This window comes from Rousettus aegyptiacus, unplaced genomic scaffold (genome assembly GCF_014176215.1).
Source record: "Rousettus aegyptiacus isolate mRouAeg1 unplaced genomic scaffold, mRouAeg1.p scaffold_m13_p_6, whole genome shotgun sequence".
Taxonomy (NCBI): Eukaryota; Metazoa; Chordata; class Mammalia; order Chiroptera; family Pteropodidae; genus Rousettus; species Rousettus aegyptiacus.
In genome coordinates, this window is record NW_023416309.1 from 113,183,530 (window position 1) to 113,203,409 (window position 19,880).

General features: G+C 58.1%; 1 protein-coding gene across 1 annotated transcript in view; it reads right to left on the minus strand.

Moving 5' to 3' along the window:
• Positions 1–6,138: 6,138 nt before the first annotated feature.
• TIMP2 (TIMP metallopeptidase inhibitor 2) overlaps positions 6,139–19,880 on the minus strand; it is a 42,853-nt gene continuing 29,111 nt past the window's right edge. Inside the window, exons 2-5 of the mRNA XM_016143248.2 lie at positions 19,311–19,411; positions 17,307–17,415; positions 10,358–10,482; positions 6,139–9,038 (exon numbers count right to left, since the gene is read on the minus strand). Of these exons, the coding sequence (XP_015998734.1) occupies positions 8,841–9,038; positions 10,358–10,482; positions 17,307–17,415; positions 19,311–19,411 (533 nt within the window). The 3' untranslated portion in view covers positions 6,139–8,840. The remainder of the gene's footprint in view (positions 9,039–10,357; positions 10,483–17,306; positions 17,416–19,310; positions 19,412–19,880) is intronic.

Genomic DNA, 19,880 nt, shown 5'->3' on the forward strand with positions numbered 1-19,880 from the left:
CCTCTATCCCGCGGCCCCGCCAGCTTACGCGATGACGCAACCACGCAGAGCCGGAGACGCCCCGCCCCCTCGGCCGGCGCCGGGCCAGTTCCTGCAGAGCACGTGAGGCGCGCACTTCCGCCTTGCGCGCGGATCTCCGGCGGCCGGCGCACCTGGGTTGGCATGTGACTGCGCCTCATTTTCACCTGCCGTCAGGCAGTGGCACCGAGGGCTGGTTCTCACCCTCTAGGGCCTTTTGTCACCAAAACATAGGCCGCAGGCTATGATGGCAGCCGACGCAGTAAAGTCGCGAGACCAAGCAAAAAGTGTCTGCGGGCTCTGCGCTATTCTCAGCCCACTCCCCCCACAAGTGGCATCGCATGATGACTCCGTTAAGGCTCTGGTCGAATGCTTGCAAACAGCATCGCTTTTGTAATATTTTTTTAAAATGCCTTCCACCTGAAGCAGCTTTGTTGGCTTCGCGCAGGTGGAGAGAGCACAGTGCCTAGCCTGACCTCTGCCGGTATTCTCACAGAAGCAAAGGGTGGAAATGTGACTTTTCCCCAAAGGCAAAGCTCTGTGCACAGGTCCCTGTCTGCTGAGGCTCTGTCTTCCTGTTCCTCACCCTCCTTCAAGTGGGGAATGGGGATGGAGAGAGAGAATGGGTGTAATTGGAACAAAAGTCCCCTTGTTTATTATGTGGGTCCTGGTTTTTTTTTGTTTTTGTTTTTGAAAAAGCAAATGAACAGAAACAAAACCGTAGGAGCCTATTGCTTGTGAGAATCCACGACTAAACTTGAGATTGAGATTTGTCCCTGTGCGAGTTGGCTTCCTGCCCTAAACGAATGATTCCAAGAATGACCGTACCCATTCCAGGCCTGATACAATGTACTGTGAGGGATTAAAAAAAAAGTGGGGGCGGGCGGGCCATGGGGACCGGCAGGAGGATGAGGAGACGGGTTTTATTCCAACTCTGTCCTAGTTAGCAGGGTTTTTGGGACTCTTAACTAACTCAGACCCCGTGTTCCTCATCCGAAATAGAGACCAGCTCCAGCAATTTAATTCTCCCAATAACAAAACCAATGACATGCGCTTCTGTTGCTAAGCTCATACGTGCCAAATCCTGAGCTGGCCACTTTACCTACGTTATCTGGGTGAATCTTCATGGCAGTCCTACAAAAAGACCCTGTTCCTGTTGTACAGATGAAGAAAACTTGAGTGTTCAAGACGCCAGCAAGCAAGTGGTGACCAGAGGAGGGTTCAAACCTAGGTTTTTGTCAAGCTCCCAGTTCACACCTTCAGCTCAGGCCCTCGGAGGTAACCCACAAATTCTTATGAGATGACTAAGGCATTGCCTGAAAGGCCTGCATGCTGCTTGAGAATGTAGGCTGAGGACTAGATGTTGGGAGGAGCCCTTGGCCACCCATGTTCCCGTCCCACCCGGTTTCCCCTTCGGATTCCCTCACAGAAGCCTTCAGAGTGGACTGTCTGGAGTATGCTCACCTGGAGCCACGTAAAAGTCCTACCAAAGGCCACCTGAGACGTGCACAGTAAAACCACCACGAGGCACATTTCACACCCTCTAGGACAGCTAAAATCGGACGTCTAGATGTTGGAGAGAATACGGCCCCTTTGTAAGACGACTGGGAGTGTAAGGCGATGCAACCATTTCGGAAACTAATTTGAATGTTTCAGTAACACAAGCACTCACCCTATGAGCACATCCGTTGCCGTCACCACACAGGCTGGCGAATTCCAAAATGTGCCAGATGCAGATCTCTCTCCCTGATCTTCGGAATCGTGGGTCCAGTGCAGTGCCTCCTGGACGTCTCCCCACGAGCACCTCAAGCTCACCATGCCCAGAGAGGGCGCCTCCCCGCCCTCCCCTAAGCTGCCTCTCCACTTCAGCCCCTCGCCAACTCGGGCTGCTGCGCCGGCACTCACACCAAACCCTTGCTCCCCCAAGAGGGGCGCACCGCGGCCCCGGCCTCCCCACGTCAAACATGGGAAGAAAGGTTTTATTGAGCCAAAAATGCTAGCCAAAAAGACCAGTTTTAAGGCAAGTCCACCCACCTGCATGCAGCATGGCCAGGCGGAAGGCACTCCTGTCCATCTTCTCGGAGTTTGCAGGCATTTTCATACTGCAAGTAGGGGGGAGGGGGAAGAAAGAAAGGAGCCATCAGAGAGAGTTTACGTGAGCTGTAGGTCAAGGGGCGGGAGAAGGTGAAGCGGGGCCGGCTCTGGGGTGGCCGAGTCCGAGAGGAGAGAGGTCCGCGCCTGTGGCAGAGGCTCCCCTTGTTTATGGTGCCCGGCTGGGATAATCTGCGGAAAAAGCCACCTGGGGATTACTCCGAACCTCCAGCAGACGTGCGGGGAATGTGAGCAGCCATCCGCTAGCTGGCCCGCCGCCATTGACAGACTAACAGTTCTGTCTCTCTCTCTCTCTCACTCTCCAGCTGCTGTGATTTAATTTAGAACACCTCAGAATTTTCTCTTTCTCATTTCCATCAGGACATGACCACCCACACATTAACCCCCCGTGTTGAAGGCTGTCAGAGTGGTTCGGGTGTTCCTGGTGGGACCCGGACTGATAGAAACCCCAACATCCACTTTCCCGGCCAGCATTCTGGGCTCCTCTCTCTCCTTTACCCTGTGTAAATCACCAGTGAACTAATTTCGCTAATTTTACCTCTCAAATATTCCCCAAACTATTCCCTCCCCTTCATCCAATTGCCCAAGTAAAGCCCCCCTCCATCTTTTCCTGCATTATTAGAATAGCCAAATCCATTGCCCAAAATGTCAAATGGAATAATACAGGTAAAAGAACTACCTACACCTCTCATGTCTGGAACCCTCCCCTGTCCCCCATGCTGATGGGAAAGCCAGCTCCTCAGCTTGGCCTCTAATGGCCCTTGGGGGGCGGCTCCTTCCGCCTTTCTCCCCGAATCGCCAGCCACTCCCTGCCCTGGATCCTTCAGCAGAGTAGATCTGAGCGCCCTCCCCAGTGGCCCTTCAACCACCACCTTTGGCCTCACCTCCTCTGAGAAATCCTCCTGGATTCCGCCCATCCCTGCCGTGAGGTTGGTGTGGCCCTGGGCTGGCCCGCACATTCCACTGAAACATTCACCTGAACTCCCCGCCCTCCCACGGGACTCTTCAGGGCCAGCTGTACATCTTATTCATCTGTGTGCAATGTCAGGCAGTGTCCCGCCCGCCGCTGGGCGGGGGACGATCTGATCTGCAGTGGGTAAACTGCTTCCCCACGAGCCGCATCTCTGTGCCAGGCTGGGGCCTCAGAGGTGCTAAGGACGGAGGGCAGGAGCAGGTGCCACCGAAGAGATGGGCCTGGGAGTGTGCCCCTGCTGGGGTTCAAATCCCAGCTCCAGGGCTCCCTGGCTTGGTGGCCAGGTAACTGGTCCTCCCACACCTCAGGTTCCTTATCTGTCAAATGGGAAAGATAAAGGACCGATTTCTCAGCGTTGTTAAGCATCAAATGAGATAACATAGGTCAAACCCTGAGCACCAGTCCCCTGTGCGGTAAGCGTTAGCTAGAATTGGAATGACTAGATGTGTTGAGGGTCCTATGCGGCTGCCCGTGGGAGCTTAGGAGCAGAGTCCCCTCGGCTGGGGGACAGAGCATGAAATGGTCAAGACTTGCATGTGACGAAGATTCGCCACAGCAGGCCCGAGACTGCGCTCCCCCGGAAGCCGGCTCACAGGGTCTGCCTGTAGGTCGGCGTCTGGGAAGTTAGATTTTGGGAGGGGCCCCCATCCCCTGGTGGGAACGGCTCGCGTACCTCAAGGTGTGATGATACTGAACACCTGCTTTCCTTCCGGGAGTCTGGAGCTGTGTCACCTGCTGGCCCGAGGGTGCCTGTGTAACCGCGCCCATCAGAACCCCGGGCCAAGTCTCCAACCAGCCCCCTAGCGGGAATCTTGCTCCCGGTGGAGCCCCGCCCCCGACTCCGTTTGAAGGGGCAGCGCAAGACTTAAACCTCTGCGCCCCGCCTCGTCCTGGGTCCCATCCCCAAATCCTCCTAACACCCGCCCTCCCTCTCCGCGACCTGCCACAGCGCCACCTGCAGACTCCGGTCTGGGTCTGTCTCAAGTTTGGGTTTTAACTGGGACAAACCATTTCTCCCAGCTGCGGCAGCGTGAAAAGCGTCCAGACTGAGCTCGCTGTTTCTGAATGTCTTTTTTTTTTTCTCCCCACAATTTGTTTCAAGTAAAGTTAAATGATTTCTCCAAATCAAAGCACCGGCCTTCACCACGAGATGATTTGAGGCGCCTGCACGTGACCAAGTGCGCCGTGGGTCATCACAGCTTGAACCTGAGGCTGGGGGTAGGCCTGCTCATGAACTGCCAAGTTTCAATGCAAAACCTACGAAAACAGCAAATCACCCGTAAGAAAACTGACCCTAGCAAAGTATCTGTAACTCCACTGTTGTTGCTTATTTTTTTAAGTTAGATCCGGTAAACATATCCGTTAGAAGTTAGGAGGGGAAGATGGTGTCACACACCCTTCTAAAGGGTTCCGGCCGGTCCTGGTCGCTCTCGCACCCACTTCCGGCGGCCCCTCCACCCTGGGCCCCGCGAGGCCCTCCGCCGCGTTTCCACTTTGAACCCACCTGTGTCTGTCGGGTGTCCTGACCAGAGAGCCGGACTGTCCTCGGTTGTCCCATTCACTTTTCTTTCACAGAATGAGCAAGACCGAGGGGCAAACGATGGCGTCTGCTAGAATAGTTTCTCCAACAATCTGGTCAACCCATATGTGGGCCTTCGAACTGACTTCAAATTGTTTGCAAAGATCAAGAAAACTTGGATAATTGTCTAAACCGGATCATGGGCGTGTGGAGTTTGTTATATCATTCTCTCATTTTTGTATACATTTGAACATGTCCATAAAGAGAAGTGTTTCTAAAAAGTTACGTTTGACCTAAATACCTAAACTAAATAAAATGGGTAGTAACTGTCTGCTGTATTCTTTGCCGAGACCCCAAATGTGCCCTGCAAGTCGGGACAGGCACAAATGCTAAGTGAGACCATCTGTGTGACATGGAAAGTTTTCGTCTTATTATTCAACTTTGCCACTGTGAACCATTTTCTCCGCATATTTCACCATATGGAAAAAACAATGCAAATATTTCTGTAGTCAGCGGTATTAAATGGATGCCATTTAATGCTTTGTGGCAGAGAGATCTGTGCAAACTTTGTCCCATTAATGCTTTATGCTTCAGAAAAGCATCAGGGAGTTTGGTCTTGAGGATTAGGCAAAACGGGCCACCATCTTCTGCCACATCCCTGAAATAACAAATTCTACACAAGGGCCGGTGGGAGGGGGGGAGAGGGCAGGTGTTCAAACATACCGTTCAAGAATTTTCATGTGGTGACTTGAGGTAATATGACACTGGGTTCAAGTTTAGATTATGATGGATCCATCTTCCCCAGCACAAGCGATAGAGGGGGGACGGAGTGGGGACAGGGGACCTGCAGAGTAAGAGGCTCGAGGGAGCAATTGCGATGTACGCAGCTCACCTGGATCCCGGTTCAGACCAATGACCCGCCAGAAGGCGCGCACGAGGCCGTCAGAGGCGGCAGGACCCTGGCCAGGTGTTCCGCGACATTCGTGGATTCCGAAGTTCTTAAGGTGTGGTAAAAGTATTATGGGGCTGTTTTTAAACAGTGATTATTTATCGGAGATGTGCGCCAGCACATTTAGAGGTGAAACTGCGACGTCTGGAATTTTCCCTTCCCTGCGATCTGGGGCAGGGTGACTGGAGCAGCCGGCGTGAATCACTCACTGTTGGAGAGACGTGAGGCGGGTGCAGGGCTCGGCTTTTCTGCGTGTGTGTGTGTGTGTGCGCGCGCGCGCGCACGTGTGTGCGTGAAAGGAACGTGAGCCTCCCGCGCTGCACGAATGAGGGGCCTGTCCAACGCTCCTCTCCTTTGCCAATTTCAGAAAAGTCCTGTCCACGGCGTCTGCCCCTCTCTGCTGCACCTGCGTTCACTGCAGAGCACCAAGACCTGTTTCTCTCGGGGACAGATCGCCTCCCCCCACCCCGCCCCCACCCCAGGTTCCTTTCGAGGAGTTTGCCTCCGTTTCTCAGCCCGAAAGCAGCAGCTCCAGACGCTGGACACAGCCACACGGAGGGAGCCCAGTTCTCTTTGATAATACTGTTTATTGTCCGTTGACCGAGCAATCACTCAAGAATGATACAAAGCGTCAGAGACATGCGCAGTCTGCTTGTCGGCTTTCAACAGCTCTCGTGTTCCCAGCACAGGAAGGTCTCAGACTTCATGTTCCAGCAAAAACACAGTGCCCCAAAGTTAAAAAATCAAACGCTACAAAAAAGTATCCAAACAAAAACAAACGAAATTAACAAAGCTTTAAATTATGGCGGCGAGTCCGATATTTCTTATTACTTATCAAGCAAAGATTTGAAAGTCACTACAATGTAAACTTTATTTTAAATATTTCGAGTTGCTTGCATGAAGGACGAGACTAGAGGGAGACACGCAGTGCTTAGAATATAATATATAAATTAAACAATGCCGAATGGAGAGCCTCCTTAAACTATATATATATTGCAATCATTTACTGCGAAGGCATTTGAGTGGCTTTCTCTCCCGGCTGCCACTGGGCACTTTGTTTTGATTTTTTTTCTCTTTTTTCGACTCAGCACGGCTAACAGACCGGCGTGCGTGGATGGACTGTAACCGCCATCTTTTAGACCCAACCTACTCAAAGATCCTTTACTTGGTACTAACTGGTGGAGGTGGGAAAAGCAAAGATGCTCGGAGAACGCAAACCAAGGGCTGGAGGGGCCGCCATCAGAGCTGGGACCATGCCACGTTTTCCACTCTGGGCCATACACGTCCACGATGCAGAAACCTTTAACGAAAAAACAGTGCGAGCCTAACACCTACCGAGGGTAATAAAAAACACGGCACGGGAATGATTACAACTGACCGCAGAGACAAACCGAAACACTTAAAAAACCGGCGGAAACAGGAGTAAATGTCACAGATTCCGACGCCATCCGGGGGTGGGGCGGGCCGTTACACTGGTGGGAGGGTCTGGTGGTCTCGTATACACTGGAATCGCACGGACTGGTCCCTTACAACACCTCACAGGCTTTTGATCACGGTACAGCACAAAAGCGCCCTTGGGCGGGGCCCATTCCTGGACTTCTCCTCGTCTGCCCTGGGAAGGGAAGTCATCAACATCTATGCTGACCAGGTCCTGGGCGCGCAGAGGGGCTGCGTGCCGCCCGGGGGTCAGGAGTCCTACAGGTGCTTTGGGGTCACCGCAGAGTGGCATGGGCTTAGGAGATGGTGAGTGGGAGGCGCTGCAGGAGGACCGCTCGGAGGCTGACAGACCTCGGGTTCCCTTCGTGTGCACGTACGTGCGTGCTCACGCCACATGCACGGTAAACTCAGACGTTTACCTTTACACACGAGTAGGAAGGAAAAGGAGAGTATCTTGCTTGTTACGGAGAAATTTCTGCCTGTGTTTACCCCCGTTTCGCTGGCATCAGAGACTATGTTTAGGGGACAAACAGGTTCCCCAGTTCCCTGTGAAGTTTCTTAACGGAGACATCTTTGTAATATCAGGAACAGAAGCAGGGGTTGGTACGCCTGCAGCTCAGGTTCACGTGCTCTCTCTAGACAAACGAGATGTCTCACACAGCCAGCCGGCCAGTGGCCTGGAGGCCCCGGAAGAAATGAGTTTCTCTGAAGCCACCTACCGCCACAAAGCGGCCCCCGCCCCAGGCAGACACTTAGCCAACTCGCGGAAATGCAGGCACAGCACAGGGACTGTCAGCCTCCGAGCGGGGGGTTCACACTAAACCTGCTCAGGTGGGGCTCCGAGGTGTGCGAGGGGACACAGCAGGTCCCCGCTTTTGATGTCCTCAGGATGTGCACACAGAGAGCGCAGTCAGCTCATGCCACCGGCCACACACGGCACCCCGCAAAGCCAATCCGTCACTCCATCTAGACATCCGAAGCTGGGAGGAGGAGGAGGAGGAGGAGGCGTGAGTGACTTCAGAAGCTCGAGAATAAACCGCAGGGGCAGCCAAGCGTCCCCCACACATCCGTCCTCAGGGCAGAGGATCGCACATTCCCCTAGGGGTTGGGGAACATGTGTGTGTGGGGGGGGGGACCCCGGAACGAGCGGGCTGATGCTTGCTGCTCCCACATTTCTACAAGGCCCCAGAGGGAGGCACCCACTGTTATTCTGCGGATGAACAAGATTAACGGGGGCTCCTCAGAGAATGAGCCACTGGTCCGGGATGCTTCTGGAATACAAGAGTCACAGGTCGGCACAGGGAGACTGGGGGGGGGGGTGGGTAGGGCACTTGCAAAGGGCAGGGACTGCCACCCCAGGGCCAGAGGTGCGGAAGTTGCAGTAAACGAGGGACGCGCCCCTCTCGAGATGAAAGGGACCTGGTAGGCCTGCTACACAGTCTTGCAACGACCCTCAGGAGTTTCTGCAAAATGCACATTTCAGGCTCCGCTCTGAGCAGGCCAGGGGGACCGCTAAGTGCTGCCCGCTCAGCGTCTGTGACAGTGCCAAGGCCGAGCCTGGGAGGGGCGCCTGCATGTGCTACCCCTGCCCGCGCCCCGGGGCCGAAGGCTGAGACAGTGCCCAGGCCGGCGGGTGCAGTGCGGACGAGCCTCTCCCTCTAGATCCACAGCCACGGAGCAAAGGAGAACGGGGCGGGGAGGAGAATCACACTAATTTAGACCCACTTGGATGACTGTTTTATTCATGCTATTTCCAGGAAGGGATGTCAGAGCTGGACCAGTCTACACTCTTGGAGGCTTTCCCGTTGGCCACAGGGGTGCTGCCGGCTGGCTTACGGGTCCTCGATGTCGAGAAACTCCTGCTTGGGGGGCGCCGCCCCGCGGTACCAGGCGCAGGAGCCGTCGCTCCTCTTGATGCAGGCGAAGAACTTGGCCTGGTGCCCGTTGATGTTCTTCTCGGTGACCCAGTCCATCCACAGGCACTCGTCCGGAGAGGAGATGTAGCAGGGGATCATGGGGCAGCGTGTGATCTAGGAAGAGGGGCACGAGGCGGACTCGGTGGAGGGCCGAGGCCGTGCGGCGGCAACCCCCAGACCCCGGCAATGCGCCAGGCATGGGCGGTCAGGGCCGTTTGTTGAAGGAGTGACCCGACGCGTGAAGCCGGGAGGGCGGGAGCTGGGCCTGGAGCCGGACCTGCTCCATCAGTAGCCCCTCCTGCGCCCCGAGGGGTAGGTGGCCTGCCCAAGGGGGGATGGAGCCTGGGGGAGCCCCGTGCAGGGCCTCTGCCCCCCCACAGCTAACACATCACTTTGGGCCAGCTGGTCTACCGTCGCTAGGCGCTTTGGGCCAGCTGGTCTACCTTTGCTAGGCGGGCAAAAGAGCTTTAGCTGCGCCGCGCCCTCCTGGGGGTCTAGCAGTAGTAACAACAACAACAGGCTCCCATTTCCTGGAGACAACGAGACAGGTGTGAGTGAGGTAAAAGGGGCGGGACGGCACCGTCAAGCGCGCGGGGGCTCAGAGGGGCTCAGCGCACGGCTAAGGACCCCGAGTCGGCAGCAGGGACCGCCACGGCCGCGCCCAGGAACCGGCAGGACTTGCTCCCAATTTCGCGTTGGACACAGGGGAGTTTGCTCAACGCACGTGCAGCTGTGGGTTGGAATCCACATTTCGAATGAGCCAGGGCTGGGCTGACGGCCGCCCGCGGGGAGGACGGGAGGGCCGCACGCTGACCCTTCCCAGTCCCAGCTGCCCCGGCCCAGCACCGTCTGGACCCAGCCGGTGACATAGAGGGGCGCCTGGCGCCCAGCAGTGCTCCCGGTGCTGGGGCTGGCGGCGGGGGACGGCGGGGACGGAAGGGTGTCAGGTGACAGACTCCAAGCCTGGGGGCCGTGGAGGACAGCTCGCCTATGCCCTGTAAGTGCCAGCGTGGCTCTCCCTGGCGGCTTTTAGGAGGCGGGGCTGGGGTCTCAGGTGGTCGACACACACAGATCCCCACGTTTGCGAGGACCCATGGTGGAAACGGCCAGGATGTTGGCAAAAGCGTCACGCCTGGGACGCTTTCACAAAACATACAAGTCTTCGCATCTGCACGTTTGTAGAGTAACACTCACAGGGGCATGTTCTCCCCACGAACTTCCTCTTCCTGGAAGCTACGGGCCACACAGCCAGATACCCCTGGCGGAGGCGCGCCTCAGGGCTCTGCAGGGACCAGGGCCCGAAGGCTCTGTCCCCGTCCTAAGCCAGGACCCTGTGGAGTGAGAGGCCTTGGAAGGCCGGGGATAAACCCAGGCAGCCCCCCTGGAGGCGGCGGTGATGAGGGGAAGCCTGGAAGGAGGCGATGCCAGCTTACCTTGCACTCGCAGCCCATCTGGTACCTGTGGTTCAGGCTCTTCTTCTGGGTGGTGCTCAGGGTGTCCCAGGGCACGATGAAGTCACAGAGGGTAATGTACATCTTGCCATTCCCTTCGGCCTTTCCTGAGGAGAGACAGGGGTCACCAAGCTCAGAGTAAGTGACAAGTTCCTCCCCTACTCTGCCCACCTCCCACATTGTGGTGCATCTCAAGCAGACGGAGGTTAATTCTGACAATACGGTGTGCTGCGGGCTGAGCTGTGTCTCCCCCAAATTCATATAATGAAGCCCGAGCGCCCAGCACGTGACGTGCTGGTATTTGCGGAGAAGGCCTTTAAAGAGGTGATTAAGTTAAAATACGGTCGTCGGGGTGGGTGAGCTCCGATCCAGGTGCCCTTACGAGGCGACGAGGACACAGATACACGGCGGGACGACCCCGTGCGGACGCGGGCAGGAGACGGCCGTCTGCAAGCCGAGGCGAGAGGCCGCCGCGGGCCGACCCTGCCGACGCTGCGACCTCGGACTTCCGGCCTGCAGACCGTGGCGACGGAAGCGGCTGTGGTTTAAGCCGCCCGGTCCGTGGTGTCTCGTTACAGGAGCCCACGCTCACCAACACACCACGGACTGTTTATTCTGAGCCTAAGAGAATGCACGCTCACCATAGGAAACGTAGAGGCAGCAAAGTTAACTTTAAAAAACTCCCTGTTTACCTTACCCGCAGCTGACGCTTAGATCTACTTCCTAATATTCTTTTATGCACTTGTACCGACACGCGGAAGATCACGTTGTGCGTGGATTGTACTGTTACCTGTATGATTTTTCATCAAGTATTTATTCACAAGCATTTCCTGCATTCGATGTTGAAGAAACTCTCCATTCTGGGGTTTTTCCATTACGAATAGCAAAAACGTGGAATTTTATAAAACTGGAAACCTGATCTGAATTCGTGGGGACGCCGAGGTGCTATCATCTCTCCCACCTTAGCTCCCTGGCCCACCCCACCCCCCGCCCCGCCTTTGCTGAAGTGCTCACGCTGGTGACAGCCTTGTCATTAGCTCGGCAGGAGAATGAGACGGACGAGTGTGTTCCGGTGGGCGACGGAACCTGACGAGGGCCACGGAGGTCGTGCACGGCCGCATCCTTCCTGCCAGGATGGCACGAATGCTAGCGATGAGCACCAGGGCCCGGCAGCGAGCGAGGGGCGCCAGGCACCCCAGAGGCAGACAGGAGCCTGGGCCGCCCCCCGAGCACCACCCCGCCAATGTGACGCGGCTTCAGTGCACCCAGCCGGCCGGCCTCAGGCAACGCGCCGGAGAGGAGAATCCGCCGAGGGACCCGCACTTGGAGAAGTCACCACACGGCCCGTGCCCCGTGCCCCCGCCGCGCACAGACGGCACCGTGGTCTGTCGCTGGAAGACACAGACCGGCCCGCCTGAGGCTGCGTCGGGCACGGGTGACGTCGTGTGCGCCGGGCGGGCGGCAGGAAGTCTTCCCCGGATCTGTTTTTCCTTGGACCGGGCTAGTACAACACTCCGGGGAGGAAACGGATTCGACGGACGGAGGGGCGGGATTACGACCACAGCACTCATGCTGAATCCTAAGAACTAACGAGAACCTGAATCCTAAGAACTAACAAGTTTACGTGGCCTTCGACACGTCAAAAACAGACCTTCGGCTTTTTCTTCCAGACCTGTAGCCATTTTCTGGGACTTCAGGGCAGCTAAGGAAGGAGCTCAGATGGCAAGTCACTCGCTGCTACATCCTGGATTCCTCCGGCATGCACTACCTGTGCAGGTGTCTTGCTGCCCTCCCCGTGCCCAGCCTTCACATTCCGCGCAGACGGGCTGAGCTCCGTTCCGGTTCTGCCCTCTGCCCTTCTCGAGCGACGTCTGCTGTACCCTCATCTGGCCTCGGCCCCCCCCCCCTTTCTCCTGCTCGTAGTCCTGAGGCATCTCGCCCCTTCATGTGCACAAGGGGAGGGGGGCCGTGTCTTTGTCCTGCTTCGGCCACAGTCCTCACTCGCAGCAGCAACTGCTCAGTAAAAGGTCCCCGACGATGACCTAGGGATTCGTTCTAAGAATCTGCTTCACGATCCGTCTTTCTCCGCTGTCTTCGCTTCTGACCTTTTCGCCGCCAGTTCGAGCTCCCGCAGAGAGGAAGCAAAGGTGGGTACGCGGCGATGAACAGCAAGCCGCACCTTGTCCACGGCCCTAGTTCCCGGGCGCACGTGGACTTCGGGCGTCACGCGTAAATGGAGTAGCATCTTGGAACATTAGGAGACAATTAAGACTCAGTGTGAGCGTCTGTCTCAACATTCTACTCATGTCTGCCTCGGAAAGAAAGCAAAGTCGTTCTTAGGTACGGAAAAATAGGATTTCACTAACATTTGAAACTGAGAGTGTATGTTTATGTTCCCTTTTGGCAGAGAAGACTGTAGAATAAATCCACAGGGCCAATTCCATAAAGATTCCTGAACACGCAAGTGTCTCCTGGGGCCAACTCAGCATGTGACGCTGAGTCATCAGCCCGAGAAGAGTGGGCTGCCCCGGGCCGTGTGGTCGCTCGCAGGGCGGCAGCCAGTGCTGGCAGGGAGGTTTACTGCACCCCGTGATTTCTGGTTAGCCCATCCCGACTCCAGAAAGTCAGCACCAGATCGGACCCGAGCTACTGGCATTGAGCCTGGGGAAGAAGCCGGATCAGGCAGGTTCCTCTGTGGCGGGTGAGCCGGCCACCGTGGGAAGTGCCTTTCGCTGATCTTATCTGTGCCCAGTTAGGGTACCGAAATGCGCCCCATGTTGCTTGCTCACGGCTGCTGTTAAATGTGAGGTAGGCTGAGATGATGGACACACAGTTACCAAGCGAATGTACCTTTAAACGTCTTTAAATGTTATTACACGTGGAGTTACGATTTAGATGATTCAGTTGTAGCAAGCTCATCCACTGGGCGTTGCTGGTACTGGCACAGTGAACTGTCTTCCCATTCAGATTAGGGACAGTTTAATGGACCCGTGTGCAGGAACAGCACAGGACACATACGAGTTACACGGTAAGCAACCTTTGATGGCAAACGTGAGCGATTACGCTTCCGTATGAGAGAAAACATCGACGCTCACAGAGAGCACCGAAAACGATGAGGCTTTCTGCGCTAGATGCCCGGAGCTACGTCCGGACAAGGAAGCCCCTCCCTTCCGGACAAGAGGTCGAGCCAAACGGATTCTCCTAGCACAGCAGCCACCAGCGAAATGGTCACCACGAAGCCGTGGTGCAAACTCTGCCCTCCGCACTCGTCCCGGACCCCCACTTCCCGAGCAGCCCCGCAGTTCCCCCACGCTCTTTGGGGTACGTGGGATGAGGATAGGACTTGAGCCCCACACTCAACAGAGGTGCTGCACGCCGGGGCTCCTGACCACTGGACGTAATCCGTCTCCTGGGATGTCCCACTGTGGAACCTGGACGTCTGGACCGTCCATCTCACGGAACAAGGGCAGTGCCAAGGTCCTTAGGGTCTCTGGGTGTGAGAGGGGCAGGTGTGACTGACCACGAAGGGCCACAGAAAATTAAGGTGACGTCGAGAGAGCCCCTTTGCAAGGGAGCTGACTGACCTCGGCCGCTGGGCACAGCCTTCCTGAGTACGAGCTCACCGGCTGCTCGGCACCTCTCAGATGAAAGGTCTACCTCTGACCCAGAGCATGGAATGTTCTCGCTAGAAGCAGGCTGTCAGTCCTGGCTGCACGCCAGACTTTCCTGGGGGAGCTTTAAACATGCTGATGCCCAGGCCCCAGCCCCAGAGATACCACTGGACTAGGTCGGGGGTTGGCCTGAGCCCCGGGATGCTTGCGAACTAACTCCCTGCGGCAGGGCAGTGAGCAGAGCGGGCGGAGAGCCGCTGGGCTGGAGCTTGGGCACCAGGGCTTGTAAAGCCAGGACCGAAGGAGCCACAGGGGCGTGTAGGAGACTGGCAGTCGGGAAGACCAGGGTCACGTGCTGGCTGCACTACCCCCTCGCGGCGAGCTGCAGGCCGAGGTGTGGCGAGAAGCGCCCACCCCGAGGGGCCCCCACCCCGCACTCCTTTAAACAGTGCCTCTGCAGCTCTGCAGTTTGGCCAGATCGCCCCTAGGGGGCGATGTGAGGAGCCCGAGCTCTCACTTTCTGGGGCTCCCTAACCGCCCCTCCAAAAGAGGACAGAAAGTCAGAGGCCGCTGGCTCCTCAGGGCTGCGAGGTCCTTGCACCACGGGAGGTTTCAGCTCCTTTCTCTTCCCTGCAGAGCTTATTTTTTGGATCATAGAAGTAACAGATGTCATAATTTGCAGAACTTAGCAAATACAGGAAAGCAGGAAAAAAGGCGACATAATTAACGCCAACGACTTCCTTCCGTCCTGTTTCGCGTGCGCCCAAGCCCCTCCTGCCCCGCCCCCCGCCCCTGCGCCCCCCGCCCCTGCGCCCCGCGCACTCCCCCCCAGCAGCCCTCCACCTTTGCCGCTGCCCGCGAACCCCTCTCTCCGTGTGATGCAGTTTTTCTTACAAAAATAGTGGGTGCTGGGCACGGAAAAACGGCGCCGCCGCCTCGGGAAGCCGTCTGGCAGCTCCTCCAACGATTAAACACAGAGCCGCCGTGTGTCCTGCGACTTCGCTCCCGGGCGCCCGTGCGGGGGAAGCGAGGCCTCGTCCGCGAGCGGGCGCAGCGGCGTCATCATAACAGGCGAACGGCGCACCCGGCCCCGGGGGCCAAGACGTGACCGCGCGGAGCAGAACCGTGGCGCGTCCTCTGGGGAACGGCGCGGGCAAGAGGGGTCCGGACGAAGGACCACACGGCGCTAACGTGAAAGCGTGGACCAGGGGTCAGGAAGGAGAGGAGGGGTCGCTAAGAGCCAGGGGCGGGCGGAGAACGGGGGCGGCAGGGGAGCGGCTGAGGGCTGGCGGCCGGACTGCCCTGATGGGTGCTCGCCTCTGCCAGTTCTCCAGAACCATCCAGTTCTACGCTTTCGGTGTGTGAATTGTATGGTGTATGAATTATGTCACAACAAAACTGTTAAAAATAACAGATGCTCTTAATGAAAAATTTAGGATGCTCAGAAGTGCCTATGAAAGAAGGAAAAAAACGCCTCATCCCCAAGGAGAGAACAAAAGTCTCAATGAGGGACAAGGAAACCAGGGACCGGGCGCTGGGCGTGGCCGTGCACCTGAGAGAGGAGGGCGGCATGACCCAGGAGAGGTCGCGAAGTCTCCGCGTCCCTCTCACTGCCCAGGGCACCGTCCTCGCTGCAGGGGCCTCCCACCCGACGCCGAGGTCGGCATCTTTTCTGGACACGCGGCCTGGATCCTTGCACCTTCGAGGGCCCCTCTCTCTCTGTGCACCCTCTAAGCACCCACTCCACTCCGTCCGCTCCCACACAAAGCCTGTCTCCTCGTCCCCCCCCCCCCAGCCCCGCAGTGGGAACACATGCTTGCTTCTCAGGGCCTCCCCGCCCCCAACCCCTGAGCTCCCAAAGCACCAAGCACACGGCTGGGCACTCACGGGCACCTGCTAGATGTGTTGATTTTGGAATATTCTCAGTGGAGGGGGAAAAGGTACAGATGACCTCACCAGAAGGAAATCCCCCCCAATCATGGAGGTTTGGATTCGGACTTAATTTCACGATTAAATTTGGGCCGTGGAGCAAAATACACGGTCTGTCTAGGGGAGCAGTCCCTCCTGACAACTCTTCCTGTGAGTCTGTGATCTGACCCCCACCCGCCTCCCCTACACAGAGGGCAGCAGCGTCCCTGCTGACCGACAAGCGCTGCCCAGTCCAGTGGGCACCAGCCGCACGACGGGCCACATTTACACGTAAACCAACTGAAATGAAGGAAAAGGAAAGCTCCAGTGTCTCGGCGGCATCAGCCGCAGTCACAGGCTCCTGGGCTCAACGGCCTCGTGTGGCTGTCACGCTAGACGACACAGGCGTCGGGCACTCCCACGGTCACCGGGCCAGTCTCGAGGCTGGGCAGTTCTGCCCTCTAAGGGGACGTTAGGTGACGGCTAGAGACCCCACAGCTGGTGGGGAGGATGTTCTGGCGATGAGTGGGTAGAGGCCGGGAATGCAGCTAAATGTCCCGCAATGTGTAGAAAAGCCCCCCCGTGACAAAAAATGACCTCGTCTCAAATGTCACCGGCACTGAGGCCGAGGAACCGGGCTCTGGACTCCCGCGGTGCCGCCCGGCTGGGCAGGCCACAGAGGCAGGAGCAAGAAGTAAAGGAAGATGCTTCATTTACAAACGCAGTTCAAAAGGAGAGATCCAACAAGAAACACAACGCGGTCCGTCCAGACACCGGAACATTATTCAGCCTTAAAAAAAAAGAAATTCTGACGCCTGCTACAATGTGGATGGATCTAGAGATCATCACACTACGCGAAAGCACAAATACTCTACGATTCCACTCCCATGAGGGCTCTGGAACAGTCACATTTGTAGAGACGGAAAGTGGAGCGGAGGTCGCCGGGGGCTGGGGCGGGAGCCGGGGACTCTGTTCGATGGGGCGGAGGCTCAGCTTGGGAAGACGAGAGAGTCCGGGAGGGGGTGGTGGTGACGGCTGCACAACACCGTGACTGTTCTCAGTGTCACAGAGCCGCGCACTTAGCAATGGTCACGGTGGCAGAGTCTGTGTTATGTGTGTTTTGCCTCAGCGGAAAAAGAGATGCGGAACCAGGGAGAGGGGCTGACAGTATCAACGGGTTTAAAACAAGGTTTCTAGCCTCCTTCCCGCCTCCCGACCAGCCTTGCCCAAGCCTCCCTTTCAGGATCCAAGGGCAAAAGTTCTCACCTCCGTGTGTCGCCTGACCTTGAATTTCCTATGACTATTGGTTGACTTTGTTTCTTCTCGGTAAGCCTCCGCCCCGCCTGCCCGCCCCCGGACACACAGCCCTGACAAGTCTCTAAGAGCGTTCGCGTCCACACCCGCGCACACACCTGCGATGAGATACTCCTTCTTTCCTCCGACGTCCAGCGAGACCCCGCATATGGCCGAGGAGGGGGCCGTGTAGATAAACTCTATGTCCTTGTCGGGTCCTTTGAACATCTGGAAAAAACGAGGGTGAGGAAATGTCAGGGGCGGCTGCACAGCCGGCGAATCCCGATCCGGCCGGGAACACGTGGGCAGCCCGACCTGCCCCAGGGGTCCCGCCAGCGCGGACGGGGGACAGAAGTGTCCCAGGGAGACTGGGAGAAGACGACCGTTCCTGACGCAAAGTGACTCTTGGGCGTCGCTCGCGCATTGCTCAGTGTGGCGGGGGTCGGCAGGCAGAACCCTGTCACCCGGAGGGACCCGTCTGGGACAACGCCAGCGCTCTCCCGGCCCCCGCGAGGTCGTTTCAGAGTCTCCCGCCCGAGCTGACCCGTCGTGGGGGGCCGCCCCCCATGTACGCTTCCAGGAAGTGTATCCGGCACCAGCGACTTGACTTGACGCAGGGCAGAGGGGCGCCCATGGTTAGGGTGTAGCTCTGGGGTGTGACGTCTCGACCTCTGATTTACTTACAGCCTTTGGGACACACCTACCGCCCAGGAGAAGGGGGTTTGTTCCCGGACCCCAGCAGGAAGTGAGAAACCCCCAGCCCGGGAGTTCCCACTGCCCGGGAGTTCCTGGCGCTCCACCCGGTTTTGGGGTGCTGGCCGATGGAAGCTGAGTGTATGGAGAGGGGACGGCACACACGCCGCGTGACCCCACGGGACAGGGGGCTGCACTGGGCTGCAGAGCGTGCACACGCGGGCTTTGCGCTTCCGTGCGAGCCCCACGGGGCCCCCTGCCGTGGCCGAGCCGCATGTGAGCACTGCTCTGTGTTCCGGGTCTCGTGGCGCCTCGACCAGCAAACCCACAGGGACAGGGTCCTCCCCCGCGTCACGACAACCAGCTCTGCAAGAGCGACACACCAGCCCTCGCCAGGAAGGTGACGACGGCGGCGACGCCATGCCGTCCCGAGTGCCGTCTCTCGCCCCAGAGCTGGCAGCAGGCCTGGGGGCCGGCAGCAGCCTCTCCTCAGCCCTCGCCGAGGTCGGCGGGGCACAGGTGTCCCCTCCCCCCCCCCCCCGCCGTCACAGACAGGCCTGGGCCCTGAGAGACCGGGTCACCCCCGTGCGTGACGCGGATGCGGCCACGAGGTGTTTCACTGACCTTCCGCTAAACACGACAAACCCCACCACAAAGCTGTGCCTGCGGCCGGAGCCTAGAACCTTCTTCTTGTAGATCAAGTTAGCGCTCATGGTAACTGTCCGCCAGAGCTGGTCCTGTGCCCCCTGACCCCCAAGTTCCTCCTCCCTCCCTCCCAAACGTGGGCTCCTTGCCATGTGCCCTTGAACACGGACGTTCAAGAAAATCTAACACCCCACCTCCCGCCCCTCGGCCCGCAGCTCCGGACGCCGCCCGTCCCTCTGCCACCTGGCGGACCTTCCCCGGCACTGTCACCGTCACCTCCTCCGGCTTCAGGAGCCGCCCTGCCCACCCCACCTGCCACAGGAATCCACCTTCCTCCAAATCCCCCTCCTCTGAGAACTCGGGGCTAAGCAGGCAAGCTAGACCCCACGCCGGTTTGGGGGACTTGGGGCTGCCGAGCGCTCGCTGCCTTTGAACCCCACACAGCGCAGGCACGGACAGGAACGTCCCACAGACCTGCAGTGGACTCGGTGACTGAACCCGAGGCTGCGCCCCAGAGTCGTCACCCACCGAAACGAAGAGAACACATCTCTGAACGAACCCAGCCGATGGGACCGTACCGGTCCACGCGACCTGCCAGCCATCGACTTGTGGCTTGAGGCCCCACGTGCCTACTCCACGGACGGCCGGACTTTGTCCAGGGACCCAGAGGCACTTCGAGAAGACGGGATGCCTCTGTGTGGTCTCCCGCCTCTGGGGGACCCCGTCTCATTCCCAGCCCTCCCAGCGCTCTGCCCCGTGGAGTGGCCCGGCGACGGTCACCCCACCTTTATCTGCTTGATCTCGTACTGGATCCTCTTGATGGGGTTGCCGTAGATGTCGTTCCCGGAGTCCACCTCCTTCTCACTGACCACTTTGGCCCTGATCACTGCGAAACACAAAGACACGGAGGTGAGCAGAGTCCCCGCGGCACCTTCAGGCGCCGAGGATGGGGAAGGGGCGGCGGCGAGGAGGCAGGCGAGGGGACCCCAGACTCCAGCCGCGCCTGGACCCCACGCAAGTTGGGGTGCAGGCAGCGAGGTGACACCGAGAGTCCTGGTTCCAGGGCTCTTCAAAGAGAACCCTCTGTGGACCGGAGCCAGGGCGGAGCAGCACCAGCCCCCGGGGACCGGCACTCGGCAGCCCCCGGTCCGAACGGAGTGCTGAGGCCTCGGAACTCCTCTTCCCTCCTCTCCACGGTGCCTGTGCGGTGGCCGGGAGAGCCGACGAGCGACTGGGTGGCCTCGATCCCGACGACGCGGTTAAGGACGCTGGCATCCGCCCCACGCGCCCTCCACCCCCAGCCCCCTGGCAAACGCCGGTTCCGGCCGAAGGCAGAGGGAAAAGGCCCATCAGGC